The following is a 19416-nucleotide window of genomic DNA, read 5'->3' as shown; positions in this document are numbered from 1 at the left end:
TTGCATCTGGGATATTTGTATCCCGGAATTTTTTTTTACTTTATTTCTTCTGGTTAAATTCCACGATGCATACTCTATCTTAAGTTCTGAAGAATCCCGTTTGTTTGTAAAAACCCTCTATCACGGGAGTTGATAAAATGTTCAAAAGGGTCACAATAACATAATTGTTTAAAGTTCGTGTAAAACTTTATTAAAGCTTTTGAAAAAGGTGTCGAACCCCTCTTTGTGTTTATTTTCAGTCCAGATGAACCTAGAGAAGGGTTTGAAAGCTTTTGTAAATGTTTTATAAAGTTTTACACGAACTTTTAACAATTATATTATTGTGGACCCTTTAGAACAATCCCTGTTAGATAGTACGTATTGGTCAGCCATGTCATAATCGGGCATACATTTGCTTAACCTTGCAGTAAGGATAGGCGAGATGTTTCTCTTGAACATAAGGCGATTAGTTATGTCTGTCTCGGTTAAGAGATGTTGCCGCTCCCAGGACAGCCTATATTATTTGAGAGGGCGGTCATAACTAAGGTTCTGCTGTAACAACACCCATGAAAAGTCTATTTTCTCCTATACTTTTCTTCATTTCTGTCAGACGACTTTTTGTGTTCTATCGCAACTAAGATTTACCTATATAAGACCTCTTCTGTTTCGATAACAATTATATAAGTTTATGAATGCTTCATTAATAAGAGTCACGTGATCATCTGTTAATTAGTGGTGAGAGGCATAAAGATTCATTCGTGGATGTGTGTATATGTATATATGTTACCTTTAAATGGGGGTTAAGTTACCTTTCAAAAATCTCCGTTGGTAGCGCTGGTGGAGCTGAACGGATTTTCATCTCTCTTCTCTCCTCTCTCTCTCTCTCTCTCTCTCTCTCTCTCTCGGTATATATATATATATATATATATATATATATATATATATATATATCGAGAGAGAGAGAGAGAGGTGTATAACAAATGAATCATATGATTATAACACCTTGCCATATGGAGTAAGCAGGTCTGGCTTTTAACTGGATCTCTAAAGGAATTAATGAAGGCATTCAATTGATTGAAATTTAAGGCACTTACGTAAACTGAAATAAAAGGACACTTAATTAGTTAATTCACCGAATAATGTATAAGAAAATATAAAGTTTATTTCAATGAATGGATGAATCAGGTGAAATGTAATGAATGAATAAATTTAAATGTGAAAAGATTATTTAAGTGAAGGACTCTTAGAGGAATGAATGATCTCTTTCAATGTATGAATTCGAATGTAAGGGAGTCTAAGTGAATGAACGAATTGAAATAAAGGCCTAATTTACTGAATGAATTAGATGAATGAGCTGATGAATAAAATGAATATTAGGTGACTGAATGAGAAAAAGAATGAAAGAGTGATTTTGGGATATGGAATTTTAAGACACATAGGTAAATGAATGAAGTTGAAATGAAGACGTTGAAGAGAATGAATAAATGAAGTAACGGATGAATAAAAGGACATCCAAGGGCATTGTAGGCGACTGAAGGAGCAAATGAATGACTGGAATGGAACTTTCAGGTGCACAGGTGAGTGAAGGAATTCGAAGTGTGAAGAAATTTAAGAGAATGAGTAAATGAATGAGTGATTGAATTAATGAATGAGTGAATGCATGAATGAGTGAAAAAATGTATAAGTGAGGGAATAAATGAATGAGTGAAAAAATGAATAAGTGAGGGAATGAATGACTGAATAAATAATGAATAAGTGAATAAATGAATGAGTGAATGAAGGAAAGAGAGAATAAATGAAAGAGTGAGTGGATGAATGAATGAGTAAATAAATATATGAATGAATGACTGAATGAACGAATGTATGAGTGAATAAGTGAATGAATGAAAGACTGAATAAATGAACGAAGGAACGAATGAAAGAATGAGTGGTTAATAGAATTAATGAATGACGAATAAATGGATAAGCGATTGAATGAAGGAATAAATGAGTGAATAAATGAAAGAATGAGTGAATAAATGAATGAGTGACTGAATGAATGAACGAGGGAATGAATGAAAGAATGATTGAATGAATGAGTGAATAAATGGATAAGCGAATGAATGAATGGATGAGTAAATAAAGGAATAAGTGAGTGAGTGAATAAATAAATGAGTGAATGAATGAATAGACAAATGCGTGAATAAGTGCAAGATAAGGGCACCGGTATGAATGATTAAACGATTTCATAAACTGAATTCATGAATTGAATTTTCAGGGCTCTTAGACGACGAACGTAAGACCTGAAGTTCAAATTGAATTGCAAAGGTTATGAATGAATACGTGTATGAATAGAAATGTATAAACACTTGGGAATGCGTCAGGCTTCGAGATAATGGAGCCAAAAAGCCGTTGAAAGATGGAATCCCGATTTGAGGGGAAATTGTGTAAGAAATTAATTAATAGTTTTTGTTTAGTTCCACAAAGTCCACATGATGTTTTTAGGCATCGTCAGTGCATATTGAATGCATGGTATATATTAAGTTGTTAACTTTATCATTTTGTGGCTGTTTGTAATATTTGTGTAATTTTTATGAGATAATCTCTCTTTCATAATCTCTGTTTCATATTTCATAAACTCTATTCCGTATGTCATAATCTTTATTTCATATATTATAATTTGTATTTTATATTTCACAATCTGTTTCATATTTCATAATCTCTGTTTCATATTTTATAGTCACTATTTTATTGTTCATAATCTGTTTCATATTTCATAGTCTCTGTTTCATGTTTCATAATTTGTTTCATATATCATAATCTCTATTTCATATTTTGTAATCTCTCGTATTCCGTCATCTCTATTTCATATTTCGTAATCTGTTTCAAGTTTAATAAAACGTTTTTCATATTTCATCGTCTCTTCTTCATATTTCATTTTTTGCCTATATATATAAGAATGATTTTTGTAATTATGTGAAAATCATTATTCCATACGTTAGCCTCTCTTCACTTGCCAACAAATTTGACAGACATGTGATACCCTCATTGACAGTAAGGGAAAATATACCTAAATGAATAATAATCAAGTCATGAGCAGATGACACAGCTGCCTATATGTCATTGTTAGCCAAAGCAGAACAGTTGTGTCAGAAAAACATCTAAGCAAATATCGGTTTGCATTTATTAGATAATACATTGCTATGGAAATTCGTGAGGGGACAGAAATCGTACCTGGGTGTCAATGAGGAGTTCTCTGCCTTCTGTTTTATTTCCTGAAGGATTCAACCTGTTTCTTTTTCCCTAAAGAGAAAACAAAGTTTAAGAACGATTGTCTTCGTCACCTTGTTTTCCCCGAGAAGCAGCTTCGTCGTTGATTTCCTTGTGCGTATGTTCTTCGTGCCTGGGAGTGAAAGGCATTTTGGTTGCTGTCTGATTGCCCTTTGCACGTCAGTAGTATCCTTGGCACTTGTAACGACAGATAACTCCACGCCTCTAGGCTTCGTTGCGTTCGTGCGCGTGAGCGAGCACGTCCGTGCGTACGCCTGGATAAGCACGTCAAGATTGACCGATTACGAATGATCTGGCGTCACAGCTGCAAGGGTCACTGACGTGGAAATCATCAAAAGAAGGTCATGAAGAATGACAGAGACAACGTTTGGTTCTTGACAGAAAGTAAACAGTTCAGTGAGATGTGACTTCACGTGGTACTTATGGACATTCATTGTATGAATGAAGGCCAAAGAATTTTGATGATAGTCCTGACATTGGCAACAATAGTCATTTTATTTTATTTTGTAAATTATTGTATTGATTTTTTTATTCGGTTGGTAAAAGGGCCATCTTTCGAATCCATTAGTAGAGTTTATAGGTTTCCTCCCAATTAAGGAAAGTGAGCTTAGTTTTCCCAGCCGGAAAGTAAAGGGCGGAGGAGAATTTTCAATTGGGTGGGTATGGGGAACCCGATGAGAGAGAGAGAGAGAGAGAGAGAGAGAGAGAGAGAGAGAGAGAGAGAAAGGGGGTGGGGTGGGGGCCGTTAATTGATATCAGTGGAACAAACACTAATAGAAAAATGAAAAGAAAGGAAAAACTTGTTGTTGGGGTTAGGGAATATCGTGTGAGAGAGAGAGAGATTGAAGATGAGTGGCCGGAAACGTGACGAAATCAGGTACAATGAGAACAAATAAAAAGAATAAGAAATAAGAATAACAGAAGAGAAAAAAAGGAGAACGTGTAATAACCTGTGAGAGCGAAAAAGATTCAGAGAAGCTTCACGATCCCAAGAAGCTAAACGAAAGCAAGAAAAGGAAAACGAAGAAAGATTAAAAAAAAAACTGAAAGCAAAATGAGAGAGAGAGAGAGAGAGAGAGAGAGAGAGAGAGAGAGAGAGAGAGTCTGTCGTCTGCGGTAGACATGGCCTTCGCCCGGCGTTAGTGCTTTGATTTCATCATTTACTCCCCAATTAGCGTTCAATCGGGCGAGGATGGCGATAACCAGGACAAAAGAGGCGCCACAGGGGCGTATCCTGCCGGGGCAGCGGAAGGCGGACTTCGGCGCCTGGGCCAAAGGGCCCGAGAGACGGCCCGTGGCGGAAGGTCGCGCCTCCGCGGGCTCTCATTGTTTGATGGTAAATGCAATGTAAGCTGCGTTGATTTCACTTATAGGGCCATTCAAACTTAATTAATTGAAGTTTGTTGCTGTGGAAAGAGCGCCTCTTACAGGGAGGAGGAGGAGGAGGAGGAACTGCGCTCCAGAAGGGGGAGGGGAAGAGTGGATAGAAAGGGACAGGAATAGAAGGGTGTGATGAGGAGGGGGTAGCAGAGGAAGTAGGAGGAGGAGGAGGAGGATCCGCGCACCAGTAGCGGGAGGGGAGAGGAACAGTGGATAGCAAGGCACAAGAAGGGAAGGGTGGTATAGGGAGGAGGAGGAGGAAGAGGGGAGGGGAAGAGTGGATAGAAAGGCACAGGAAGGCGAGGATGCGAAGAGGAAGGGACAGCATAGGTAGGAAAAAAAGGAAGGAGAAAAGGATGATAGGATAGAAGGGTAGAAGGCTAGGAAACGAGCCTGCCCTCTCTCTCTCTCTCTCTCTCTCTCTCTCTCTCTCTCTCTCTCTCTCTCTCTCTCTTCGCACCGGAACGATTAACGACCTTATTGTTAAAGTTCCTTCACAAGTTTGAGTTCCTTTGAGCGGTCGATACTAGAAAAATCGGGAGTTTTATTAACACTAATAAAGCCGTTCAAGTTGGGAGCCTCTGCGCCTGTGAAATGTAAATACACTTCAGTCAGGGGTCGCACCTACTTCCACTCTCCCCCCCCCCTACCACATGTACACCCACCCACCCACACACACAAACATACACACATATACACCACACACACACATAAGTATATATATATGTGTGTGTTTGTGTGTGTCTGTGTCTGTGAGAGAGAGAGAGAGAGAGAGAGAGAGAAATGGTTAAAGCTAAACCAGTAGGAAGATGAGCCATCGAAACAAAAACCTACAACCAAGTTCATGAGGGAAGGCGTATATATTATTATTTATTCCGAAGTCCGCGAGAGTAATATTTCTTTCCAGGATTGGGGTGTGGGAGGGAGAGGGGAGGGGGAGGGGTCATTGGGAAGGAGAGAAGGGGTGGGTGGTGGTTGGGGGTCGGGGGGAGCCCGACGAGAAAGCCAAGGGAGGGAGAGAGAAAGGAGGGTCTCAGGTCAATTAATAAAATGTATTAAGAGTAGCATGTGTGTGAGGCAGGGACAAGGGGGAGGGGGAGGGGGAGGGAGGGGTGGCCCTGAGGGGAAGGGAAGGGAAATGGAAAGAAGTCGGAGGAGTAATGAAGGAAGGGTTCAAGAGTGAGGAGTGAGAAAGGGGTTTTTGGAAGGGTGAGGGAGGGGGAGGGGGAGGAGGAGTGGAGAGGGAGAGGAGAGGGGAGGGGAGGGGAAGGGAGATAAGTCCAACTCGAGGCACTTCATCACTCGTCTGTCAAGCCCACACGGCATTATGGGTAATGACTTGAAGTCAGGCGGAATATTTGAAATGGAGAAACGTGATTCACTGTCTGCTCTGGTGCTGAAGGCTTAATGGCGATTTCGAGTGGAGGGAGGGTTCAGGGGGGAGGGGGAGAGGGAGGGAGGGAGGGAGGATGATGATACTTGCTCTTGAGGGGAAGGGGAGTGGAGGGGGGGGGGGAAGATGTGACAGAGGGCCCCGCTCTGGTCATAGTTGTAGCCATTGAACGGCAATTGGTCAAGCGGAGATCTGAGGGGTAACTCGAATTTGGGTCTTCCTCTTGACTTCCCTCCCCTCACCTCCCCCATACATGAAGGAAGCACTCTCATCCCATCACTTCCCAGTCTAACCCATCACAGGAGATGGTGGTGGGGAGGGGGGGGGGGGGGGGGAAGGAAACCATTACAACGTCGCTAAACTACCGCCGAAACCGCTCTCACTATTTCACTATTAACGATCCATTCCGGAGACGTCAACGCCAACACACGACAACACCGCGTTACCTACAACCTCTCTCCTCCTCCTCCTCCTCCTCCTCTCCTTTTCTTCCTATTCTCCTCCTCGTATTCCTCTCCTTCCTATTCTCCTCCACCATTCTTATTTTCCTCTTTCCTATTCTCTCCATTCTCATCCTCCTCTTCTGTTCCTCCATGCTTACCATGCCTCCTCACCTCCTCTCCTGTTCCTCCTTTTCTGCTTACCATTGCTCCTCATCCTCCTCCTCTTCCTGTTCCTCCTTTTCTGCTTACCATTGCTCCTCATCCTCCTCCTCCTATTCCTCCTCTTCATTCTCCTCTTCTTCCTCCTTTACTTCCTACTTCTCTTTCTCCCCTTCCTCTTCCTCTTCCTCTTCCTCCTGTCCTCCTCTCCCTCCACTTACTCCTCTTCTTTCTCCTCTTCCTACTTGTTCGCCATCCTTCTCTTCCTACTTGTTGCGTCATCACCGTTCTCTTCCTACTTGTTCGTCTTCCACCTCTCCTCCTTTCCTCCTTCCCCTTTCTACCTTAAGCCCTCCCGTTCGTCCATCCTCCTCCTCCTCACCTCTCCTCCTCGCTCTTCTCTTCCCTCCTGTCCTCCTCTCCCTCTCACTTACTCCTCTTCTTTCTCCTCTTCCTACTTGTTCGCCATCCTTCTCTTCCTACTTGTTCGTCATCCTTCTCTTCCTACTTGTTCGTCTTCCTTCTCTTCCTCCTCCTCCTTCTCTACCTATCCCTCCCGTTCGTCATCCTCCTCCTCCTCCTCCTCCTCATTCGAAATGACAGAATCGCCGTCGCCAGATCAGACACATTACAACTCAAAGTCTCAAACGCGACTTCGTCATAAAAGGCCATTGACCTCTGGCTTCCCTGTCACGCACGGCAAAGGATTCGATGTTACTACTGTACGAATTTCGCTTTATTGGTTTTCTTTCGCTGTGTTGGCTCGTGAAGTGATGTTCGTATAAATGTTAGAATACTGCACTCTTTTGGCATTATTATTATTATTATTATTATTATTATTATTATTATTATTATTATTATTATTATCTTTTAACGGACTCGGACTTTTTGATATTATTATTATTATTATTATTATTATTATTATTATTATTATTATTATTATTATTAACCAGACTTTCACTGAATAACGTCGGCAGTTTCGAAGAGTTTACTTCGAAATAAAGGTAACGCGATTGATATGACAAGGAACGAAAGTTACCAATGCGCCATATATGCTAGTGCAGCGGCCTCCTTCGCAAAAGAACTGAAATTTGGCCTGTAGTCTTGTTCAAATCAGGTGGATGTGTCGCTTTCAAATTGTTTTCGGTTATTTTCACTCGACTTCAAACTGAATTTAATGCACCTGTTATATTGCTTAATTTCTATGAAGACTTCGACAGTAAAATTAACGATAATGCCAAATAATGACAGTATTATTTGGAAAATAAAGTTAGAGTGATGGTAACTGTTGCAATTCAATACGGTTATTTAGTTTATGTTATATATATATATATATATATATATATATATATATATATATACATAATATATATATATATACATATATATATATATATATATATATATATATATATATATATATATATATATATATATATATATATATATATATATAGCTACAGTGCAGTCCTTTATTAATGCTAATGATGCCAACATCATAATCTGATTTGACGTCTGTTCAAAGGAAATATTATAGCCAGTAATATCGCATATCATTGTAATGAAACGATAACGGACGTAAGTATTCCCAATAACAGTGATAATAATTATTAATAAATCTGTCACGTCTCGTAGCCAGTATGATGCGGTCAGGTAATGCAGTATATTGCCAAATAACGATTTGGTTTGGTTCAGCACTCTTATCTCAACATATTTCGAGAGAGAGAGAGAGAGAGAGAGAGAGAGAGAGAGAGAGAGAGAGAGAAACTTAAGATGTGTATGCGTAATGAATGGTTGCAGCTTTGTCAGGTAAAGATTGGTCGAGGTCCCCTTCTGTTATTTTTTTTTATTACATTGATAGTATATATTTTTTACGCAATCCTCAGCTCCTCCTCCTCCTCCTCCTCTTCTTGTTCTTGTTCTTCTTCTTCTTCTTCTTATTTTGGAAGAAGACCCTCTTTTAAACAAATTCTGTTGAATAAAATGGCAGAATTCAGCGAATTAATCTTATATATAATATGTAAGATTAATTCGCTGAATTCTGCCACATTATTATTACTACTACTACTACTACTACTACTACTACTACTACTACTACTACTACTACTACTACTACTACTATTATTATTATTATTATTATTATTATTATTATTATTATTATTATTATTATTATTATTATTATTATTATTATTATTATTATTATTATTATTATTGATGCGAGTCTAAGAATTTGCTGCAATAAAATTCAATACGTAACAGGATTTATTAACTATACTTGATTATTTATTCATTTATTATTATTTTTTTTTTGGTCTATTACAGTCATCTTATTCGATTGGGTGGTTTTTAGAGTGCGGGGTTCCGGGTTGCATCCTGCCCCTTCAGGAGTCCATCACTTTTCTCGCTATGTGTGCTGTTTCTAGGAGTATACTATTTTGCATGAGTCCAGGTTCCTTTTCAGGGATCTTGGGATCTTGCCTAGTGTTCCTATGATTATTGGTACAATTTCCACTGCATATTCCATATCTTTCTTATTTCTATTCTCAGGTCTTGATACTTATCCATTTTTTCCCTTTCCTTCTTTTCAACTCTGGTGTCACATGGTATTGCGACATCAGTGAGTGAAGCTTTCTTGATTTTGTCAGTCAACGTCACGTCTGGTCTATTGGCATGTTTCGCCCTATCTGTTCTTATACCATAGTCCCTGAGGATCTTTGCTTAATTGTTTTCTATCACTCCTTCAAGTTGGTGTTCGTACCACTTATTACTGCAAGGTAGCTGGTGTTTCTTGCACAGACTTCAGTGGATGGCTTTTTTGCTACTGAATCGTGCCTCTTTTTGTACTGGTGTTGTGTGAGTGCTGGACATTCGCTTGCTATGTTGTTTATGGTCTCGTTTTTCATATTGCACTTCCTACATATGGGTGAGATGTTATTCCCCTCTATCGTTCTTTGGACATACTTTGTTAGTAGGGCCTGGTCTTGTGCCGCAGTTTGAGTTCTCCCATCTATAGCCATTGCCATGTTTCATCGCTGGTCAGTTCTTTAGTCTGTCTCATGTACTGTCCGTGCATTGGTTTGTTGTGCCATTCCTCCTTCCTTTCGTGTTGTGTATAGTCTGTCTGTATTTGCTCTTGGGTGTAGTGCTTTGTGTATTGTCATGTGTTTCCTAGTTTTCTGGTCTATGCTGCAGAGTTCAGCCTTCGTCCACTCCACTACTCCTGTGCTGTATCTGATTACTGGTACTGCCCTTGTGTTTATGGCTTTCATCATATTTCCGTCGTTGAGCTTTGCCTTCAGTATCGCCTTAAGTCTTTGCATTATTATTATTATTATTATTATTATTATTATTATTATTATTATTATTATTATTATTATTATTAATGCAAATTTAGGAATTTACTGCAATAAAATTCAATACGTAACAGGATTTATTAATTATCTTTAATAATAATTATAAATGCGAGTTTAAGAATTTACTGTAATAAAATCCAAGGTATATGGATTTATTATTATTATTATTATTATTATTATTATTATTATTATTATTATTATTATTATTATTATATTGTAGTAACAGATATTGGAGACTTATTAGCGCAGACATGTTGGACACATTATTATTAGTGTATAATAATAATTATTATCATTATTGCAGGATATCATCATGGCATTGTCACAGTTCTAATTACCTTGTGCGTGTCCCGTAATGGCCGATTCCGATCTAATTAATTGACCTGTCCTTCGCCGACAGCTGGCGATGGCATTCAGATTGTGATTTTTATCTATATAATTGTCATGATGAGGCCGCATTTTTCTGTCGACAGTGTTCATAATGAGTGGATATTTGTCACTAAATCTTTGGTGTTGATAAATAATGAGATTGTTGCTGTAAATACATTTTCCTTCTTAAGTTCTCATCAAGATTTATAATGAATTCAAGTTTTCCTATGAGAATGCGCTGATAAATATACCAGTGAGTCAGTGGATGTTTTCAGTAAACAAACAAATTATCAATTAAGTAAATATAAAATTAAATATACAGAGATTGCGGATATTTTAGATAAAAAGGACAACACTTAAACCGACGTATACCAAGAGTCTATCTAGTTTTCTTTGCTTCATCTCGTTAACATTAACCTGAACAAATTAATAAGTAAATCAATAAATAATTGTCCAGTAGAAAATCAAGATAATAATCAAGTGAGCTGTCAGCCTACCAAAGGCGAATAGCTGCTCACTCATTTTCGGTTAAGTTAACCGATTTGGAAATTTGCAGGTATTGGATGAAGGAAATGTCTCATGTACCACATACATACGTTTTATATATATATATATATATATATATATATATATATATATATATATATATATATATATAATATATGTATATATATATATACACACACACACACACACACATATATATATATATATCCATATATATATAATATATTATATTATATATATATAGATATATATATATATATATATATTATATATATATATACACACACTCGCAACATACATATATCCATATGTATTTATTTATATGCTTAAATATATCTTAAATTGGCACTATAATGTATAGGTCTTTGGAAGAACTACTTAGATACGCAGTCTTGCAACATTAATAGGTAAATTGATTTGCATTTTCTGACCTCTTGAACTTGATTTCCCTGTAAACAAAGACTGGGGTCGCTTTCTTGCAATAATATTCCAAGATGTCTTCGGTAGTGTTATGCTGACACTATAGTGGCTGGTGCCAGCTCAGGTTTAGCCTAGTCTAAATGAGCCAAAATGAAGCCTCAGTGGCGTGGTTGGTATGGTGTTTGTGTCCCACTTCGGTGGTCGCGGGTTCGATTCTCGGCCATTCCATGGAGAGTGAGAGATGTGTATTTCTGGTGATAGAAGTTCACTCTCGACGTGGTTCGGAAGTCACGTAAAGCCGTTGGTCCCGTTGCTGAATAACCACTGGTTCCATGCAATGTAAAAGCACCATACAAACATACAAACCTATCCATTTGAAGACCCTCCCACTCCCGCCTCTTCCCCCTCCAATTCTCCCACCCGCTTCTCTCTCTCGTCTGACTTACACAACACACTGGAAAATATAAATACATACATTGTACATTATTATATTGCATGATTTTACCTCATTCTATCTCAAATGTGTATATCTCAACAATGCGTTGAGTGGTTTTTGCTAATGAGCTCCACTATGATTGATGTTCAACCTCATTCTACTGCGTTGCCCAGGAATTGTCGTGGGAAGTTATATTTTTTTTATCTTAGATTGTGTATGGTCGTTTATTTATTTATTTATTTATTTTTTGTTGTACCCGTTGTTCGATTGTTTGGATTATGTGATGGGATAGATTGGATAATAGGCATAATTATGCTACAATTAGATGGTGTCAGTAAAATTGTAAAATAATTAATATTAGTTATAGAATTAATAGATGATGATACACACAAGAATGTATAGATTTGATTTTAATCGTCATCGCTGTCAAGGAATAACTTATCCTCATCGTCGCGGTCAGAAGCGACAATGACGCGTTCGACGCTTTTATGGATGTTGCCAGAGGACCAATAATCCTCCTTAAACTTCATGGCTCGCCCAATGGCGCCTTCCCAAATGCAAAGTGGATTAAGGGAAAAAACCGATTTCTTCGGAACACTTGGGTTTGATGAGTGATCATGATATTTAAAGATCGTCATTGTTGTGAAATTTGTCGCATAAGGCTATATATAAAAAGTCGGAGTGCAATTATACGTTTGCACTTATTTGCGCATCTAAAGCAGTTGGCCATGGGGGCGGGGAGGGGGGGATTAATATTTGATTGTAGCACACCTTCACTATCCAGCGATAAATCACTTTCTGCAATCGCATGCCAGTGAACATTGAAAGTAAATAAGTAAATTGCTCAAATATTGCATTCAAAACTGCCAACGGAGCCAAAGCAGTCATATCCATTAACCATCGATTCATTACTACACCCAACATTTCTATTCTTCAACTATTAAACGAAATGACTATACCATAGAATGACTGTGTGTAAGAATTTTAATCTCCCTGTGGGCAATTTAGAGAGAGAGAGAGAGAGAGAGAGAGTAGAAGGTGGGAGAATTGGAGGGGGAAGAGGAGGGAGTGGGAGGGGGAAAGGTGTGATAGAAAGATGGGTTTGCCAGGGGGATGGTGGGGAAAGGAGGGAACTAATGAAGGGGAGGGGGTAATTCGACTTACCCGAACCTGTGCTCAGGTGTTTGGGTTCTGACTGACTACAACTTAAAATCATAAGAGTAAACTCTTAAAGTATATAAATATGACCAACTCCTATAACATTACAAATGACGGCGAGGTGTTTGTAAACATTGTGTAAGAATGTCATGGCTGTCCGACTAAAAGCGTTGGAGATGTTCCCGAAAAACGGTGCCACATCGGGTCTGAACTGGATAGTAGTTAGCTTGCCTTATCCGTCTTGTTTAATCTAGTTTGGCTTAACGTGGCAGTCATAGTTCAACGTAGCGTCGCTCAACTTATCCGAGTAACATGAGTAAATGAATCATAAACAATCTAAGATTACAGAGGCACTTTCTATTTATCTTTTTTTTTCCAAAAGTTTGATTAATGATGGGAAATTGGTTCCGAATTTTGCATTATTCTGGACGGTTTCCTTGTTCCTAATGACCATGGAATTTGAGATGCCAGTTTTCAACATCAGGTCAAGTCATTCTGTTGTAGTTTGTTAATGACAAAAAGTATAGATTCATTCTTCAATTCCTAACGTTTTGTGAATAGAAACTTCGTCGTATCCTTCATTATTTTTTAATAATATTATCAAAGTTAATTCTCTCTCTCTCTCTCTCTCTCTCTCTCTCTCTCTCTCTCTCTCTCTCTCTCTCTCTCTTCCCTAAAGAGTCTCTAGCTCAATATATCTTTGGTAATTTAACTCAGTGACTGCGATAACAGCAGTTTAGCATTCAACCTCATAGATGAGGTTATTATTATTATTATTATTATTATTTTATTAAAAATAATGGCAGAATTCACAGAATTGATTTTGTACAATATTCTTTCAATTCTCCTTATGATTTTCCTTTCTGGCACGCTGGTATTATAAAGCAGCTGTCCAATGTTCATAGTGCTGTAGGTCGTCAACGGAAATTTCGGGCGGGCTGGTGTTATCAAAAGCAAAACTGGTTATCAGGGACAGGCTGGGGTCGTCAACAGGTATACAGGTGGGTTTCGTAGGTCGGGAACAGGCCGTAGTCGTCAGGGGTCTATCCGGTAGACCCCTGACGACTACGGCCTGTTCCCGACCTACGAAACCCACCTGTATACCTGTTGACGACCCCAGCCTGTCCCTGATAACCAGTTTTGCTTTTGATAACACCAGCCCGCCCGAAATCTCCGTTGACGACCTACAGCACGATGAACATTGGACAGCTGCTTTATAATACCAGCGTGCCAGAAAGGAAAATCATAAGGAGAATTGAAAGAATATTGTACAAAACTCATTCTGTGAATTCTGCCATTATTTTTAATAAAACTTGTTTGAAAGAAGGTCTGTTTACCAGCGTACACAAATATCCGGCATATATTTATTATTATTATTATTATTATTATTATTATTATTTATGGATCGCAGCTTCTGAATTTTCCCCTCCTCCTCCGTATCATTTGTTCCTTGGGTTACATTAGTAAAAGCAGTTCTGATTCCACGTTAAACCGTAAGATTCGGTCAATAAAACAATATTTTTAATAACTCTGATATGTTTATTATTTTTTTTTCAAAGGTCACAACAGGAATGGTGGAGAGGTTATTTTAAGAATTAAAGATAGGGAACTTTTTGTGATACATACATTGACGAAAGTCCCAAGTATAAAGAACGGGCAGACTTGCAACTCATCCACAAGGTTTAGTTCGCACACCAGCCGCTAGATGTCAGATCGGCAGCAGATTAAACCATAATTTTACACAAACACGTTCTCTCAAACGATGTTTCTCCAGTCACTTGTGCATAAATTTTTCCCCACTTTTATTGCTTCCTTTTAGTATTCTTTCCTCGGGTGTTTTTGTCAAAGGAAACTAATTAAAAAGGATTCTTCAAGTGTCAACAGCGCCACTGACTGCCAGCGCCCGGTGGACGTACTAATATGTAAATATTTAACTCTGTTCTTTACTTAGGTATATACACCGTTGGAACATTGCTGGAGTCCAGGCTTACTCCAGAAGTCTCTGAAACTCTTTAATAAGGGCGTTTTCTCACGGCTCCAAGGGAATGGTTTTATTACGTGGCCGAAAGTAGTTTTTTGGGAGATCAGAACGCACTCAGGTGATCAATATAAATTAAGGAGTCTTCGAATTGGAAGTCAAAACCAAATGGTTCGTTTCGAACGATGGATAATATTAGATGCCACGGCGCTTTCCTGTTCTCTGTACTTCAGGTAAATGATCGCACCGAAAAGGCCAGAATGGGTCCTCTGAAAACATATTATGATCTTTTGACCTCCAGAGGAAAAACTTAAACATGATTAATAACATTGCAAGTGAGAATCAGGTTGGAATCTTCTTTGCTGTTTCAGTTTCCGAAAATTCATGTTTTCTAAACAATTTATTTCTTTTTATTGTTTTTAGTCAGCTGTTCGAAATACAGAATATTTCCTGATTATTTCTGAAAGTACACTTCTTGACAGTTTTGAGAATCCTGCCCTACAAATAATAAAGAAAAAATATATAGAACATTCTCCTTTTTTAAGAATTAAGGATCAGTATACACACATGATCGAAAAGAAAAAGAAAAACCCTTATAAGCGTAGAAATGCAAGCTATATTACATACATACATATATTTATATATCACAATTTCATCGACAGAATATATCGCCATGTTTTGCGTTCATTTGGTCCAATACATCACCTTCTTTGTAAAGAATACATTACTACTTTCTCATTTCTTCTTCTATTCGTTTTCTCATGTGCGAAAGTTCAAGCAAATGCATCACTCGTTTCTTTTTATTTGTTCCTGTCTTCATTTTCACTGTTGTATTCAAACACGATTAAGCAAATGTGCACATTTATTTATGTTTTCAGAAAACTCTGTTGTCCGTTTTTTGATCGCTCAGACACGAGAAAGTGAACGCACAAAACACTTTTAGATATTTCAAAACGCGTCCGTGAATATTTTATAATTATTATCATGTCATCATAGACGTAATTATGTAATTCCAAACTGTCGTTTTCTTCATTACTGCGTAATGAGTGTCAGCATCAGAGGTTTTATTCATAAATAAACAAAAGCCACGAGTCTTGTTTATTTTTGGTGAGCAAATTCCTTCCCGCGATCAAGACTGTTATTTTTTCTGACTTCATTTTCATCAATATTTTGGGATAAAATGAATTTTCCACTAAATCTTCGTGTTGTCTTTATTCTGCTTGTCAACAAAAAGTGTTTTTAAACATTCTGGTTTCAGACCGGATTAAATGACAAAATATTTATTCCCGCCCATAAAATATGAATATATTCTTGACATTTATTTACATGTGGTGTAAAAAGAAATCCTGTACATTTAACTCTTTCTCGTTGTTGTCTGACATTTATTGACGATGAATATAATTTATTGTCACTAAATATAAATTAGAAATAATTACATTAACTATTTATTTGATAAATACCACCCAGTGACTTCATTTTCACGTGGAATCGGTATCGTCGTGAAATATATACATATAAGGCCCCCCCCCACCCCCATCATTTTCCTCTACAGTTATTCCAGACAGGACAAAAAATAATCCCCTCTTGTGATTTTATTTTCGTGTGAAATTTTATGTGTTTTTTTATATTTTTCTGTCATATATAAAATAAGCCAATCTACTTATTTAGATTTATCGTGATTTAGTTTTCCCCGTCTCGAAATATGCACACGCATAGATATATTTTCCCACGACAGTAATTCCCTACAGGCAAAAATTACCCCTTCTTGTGATTTAGTTTTCCTGCGAAATTTGAAATTTGTATACATTTTTATATATTTGTTCCTTTCTTGTGAATTAGTTTTCCCGTCGTGGAATATACACTCGCAATAAATATATTTCCCCCTGACAATGATTCCCTACGGACAAAAATGACCCCTTCCACTGATTTCATTCTTCCCCAGCGGCAAACATACACACACAATGTTTATCGCGGTGATAATGTTAGTTATTAGGACACGTCATGTGCAATTAATGAATTGTTATTCATGTCAAAAGGGGAGGTGGGATGCCTTCACCCTATGATTATAATCACCCGGTCATTTGATTTGATTGTTTTTTTTTTAACGCTGGGTGAACGTAGTTTATATGTTATTTGTTTATTTCAGTGCTTGGTTATGTTGGTTGGTTGGTGTGTGTGTGTGTGCGCTATTTTTTTTTTTTTTTCTTTTAGGTGAAACATCATGTTGGGATGCTTTTTTTACGTGGTCTGACCTTTCTCTGTTTGTTTTTGTTTGTTGTTTATTTCGTTTGTGGTGTTTTTTGTTCTGTTGGTAAGTTGGAACGCTTTTATTATTATTATTATTATTATGTTTATTTTTGCTTCGATGGTGAAACAATGAATTTCACCATAGCTTTTGTTCGGGAATTAGTTTGTGTATGTGTGTTTGTGGGCGTTTGTGAGTGCATGTGGTTGTTTAGACAATCATTCCTTACGGTAAACGCTGAAGCAGGTACATTTATAAGATAATCGAGATTCGATATCGAAACCAAAAATAAAATATTGATAAAAAAAATCTTAGGTATTATTGATACAGTAGGTAGGTACGCGAGAAAAAAAAAAAAAATCACGAAGACTGAGAAAGAAAGATGCGCATCTTTCACTCTCCAGGATGATGAGTCAATTAATCATTGTCACTGTCCTCGTTATTGGACACGACTAAGTCGTCGGTGACGTTGATGTCCTCGTCGGAATAGTCCGCTTCCCCTTCGGCGTAAGGGAAGGCGTAGGCGGTGGGTTTCCCGTAGGAGGAGAGGGAGGTGATGTCCTTAATCTGGATCTTCCCTGGCAGGGACGCCGCCAAGGAGGACACGTAGTCCCGCCCGTGTTGGACGGGAGGCGGTGGCTGAGTAGGACCGCCCGCGGGAGGGGCGCTCCCTGGGAAGCCTCCTCCTCCTCCTCCTCCTCCTCCAACGACGTCGTCACCTCCGCCTCCGCCGCGCCCCTGGAAGTGCTGCTCCTTGTGGGAGACCCCCAGGTGGTCCTTGGACCCGTGGAGGTGGGAGTCGTCTTGTTGCGACGCGTTGTTGTCCTCTTTGCTGCCGTTGGTTGCTGCTGTTCTTCGCTCATCGGCCACGTCGGAGAGGTCCGGGTTCGGGTTGTTCTTCGTCGGGAGAGTCTGCTCCCGAGAGCCGCCGGAGGCCAGCAGTTCCCTCTCCTTCGAGTTCCTCCACTTCATCCTTCTGTTCTGGAACCAGATCTTGACCTGTGCGAGACAAAGAGGGAAAATAAATTCAGACTTGGACGAGTCGTGGATGGACGGATGAGGACATCGGAAATAAGATAACAATAATAGTTGGACGAGTAAGGAAATCAGGAAAAAAATAATAAATGGATGAAAAATAAAAAAATAAAAAACAAGAAAAATAACACATGAACGATTAAGGAAATCAGGAAAAAAGAAAATAAGTGGACAAAAAAATAAAAATTACATATGGCTGAATAGAGAAATGAGAAAAACGAAAATTAATAGTAGGACGAATAGGGTAATCGGAAAAAAGAGGATAGATGGAAGAATAGAAATCAGAAAAAAAGAAAATGATAGATGGACGAATAAGAAAATCAGGTTTGTATCTGCCGGAAGAAGTGCCACGTGTTGTATCAGATGGAAAAGAAAACGCTTTGTACGTTTTGGGAACAGGTGCAGTACTTGGTCGGACAAGAAACCCGGATGTTCACTTTTTGGGAATATTAATAGTAATCTAAGTGAAAATATAAATATAGTAAGAAATATAGGTATTGTAAGTCTAATCTATCTACCTTGTGTCTCAACTTGAATGTATCAGCTTTGAGGTGCAAGCCCAAAAACAAATGAAGCTGTGATTGACAGAGGACATAAGCCTTTCTTCATACATAACAGAAAAAGAAGAACAAACTCGTTCCTTTGTCGAAAATGGAAATGTTTCTTTGTCTGTATCCGTGTCGCATGCACTTTATAAGTTTCTTTTGATAATTATGAATGAAAAGAAACATTTCATAATAACCCAAGAAATGCACGTGATGTTGTGTTTGCATAAATGATCTATTTGTATTGTACCTCACTATAAACACTTTCGCCAGTAATTGATTGATTGATTCATGTATTATGGTTATGGTTCTCAAAAATCCATGATGAAAGATAGCTACACACGCTCTAGGACCAAATTAGTACGAATTATGAGCGCAGGATATTAGAACCTCTTCCTCCGAGGATATATTGCAGCAAATAGTTCATGACGGTACAAGGCTGTAATTATAATTACGAAATTCCTCAAGGCATTCCTTTGGGGTTCATTGTATTTGCGCCATTATGTTGCCGTCATGCATCACGAAAGGCCCGTGTTGCAGAGAGAGAGAGAGAGAGAGAGAGAGAGAGAGAGAGAGAGAGAGAGAGTGGGCGCCGGATAAGCCACCTACTTCTATGCACTTTACGACCTAGCACTTATGAGTTGCCATGGGGGCTGGGGCGATTGGGAAAGGGAGTGGAACCCTTAATTCCTTTTTGTTATAGAAGTAGTTGAATAGTGTTTTAAAAGGTTAGTTCAAATTTAGCA

The 19416-nt window shown here is 38.3% G+C and overlaps 1 protein-coding gene and 1 long non-coding RNA gene across 2 annotated transcripts in view; one reads left to right on the top strand and one right to left on the bottom strand.

Moving 5' to 3' along the window:
* The window catches only part of LOC135224469 (uncharacterized), a 291914-nt gene that overhangs the window by 90963 nt on the left and 181535 nt on the right, over positions 1–19416 (top strand). The gene's annotated exons all lie outside the window — the stretch shown is intronic.
* Positions 14420–19416, bottom strand: part of LOC135224467 (homeobox protein DBX1-A-like) — a 37097-nt gene continuing 32100 nt past the window's right edge. Inside the window, exon 4 of the mRNA XM_064263469.1 lies at positions 14420–18089. Coding sequence (XP_064119539.1) covers positions 17508–18089 — 582 coding nt within the window. The 3' untranslated portion in view covers positions 14420–17507. The remainder of the gene's footprint in view (positions 18090–19416) is intronic.

This window comes from Macrobrachium nipponense, chromosome 12 (genome assembly GCF_015104395.2).
Source record: "Macrobrachium nipponense isolate FS-2020 chromosome 12, ASM1510439v2, whole genome shotgun sequence".
Lineage (NCBI taxonomy): Eukaryota > Metazoa > Arthropoda > Malacostraca > Decapoda > Palaemonidae > Macrobrachium > Macrobrachium nipponense.
This window is presented reverse-complemented; position numbering and strand designations above follow the sequence as displayed.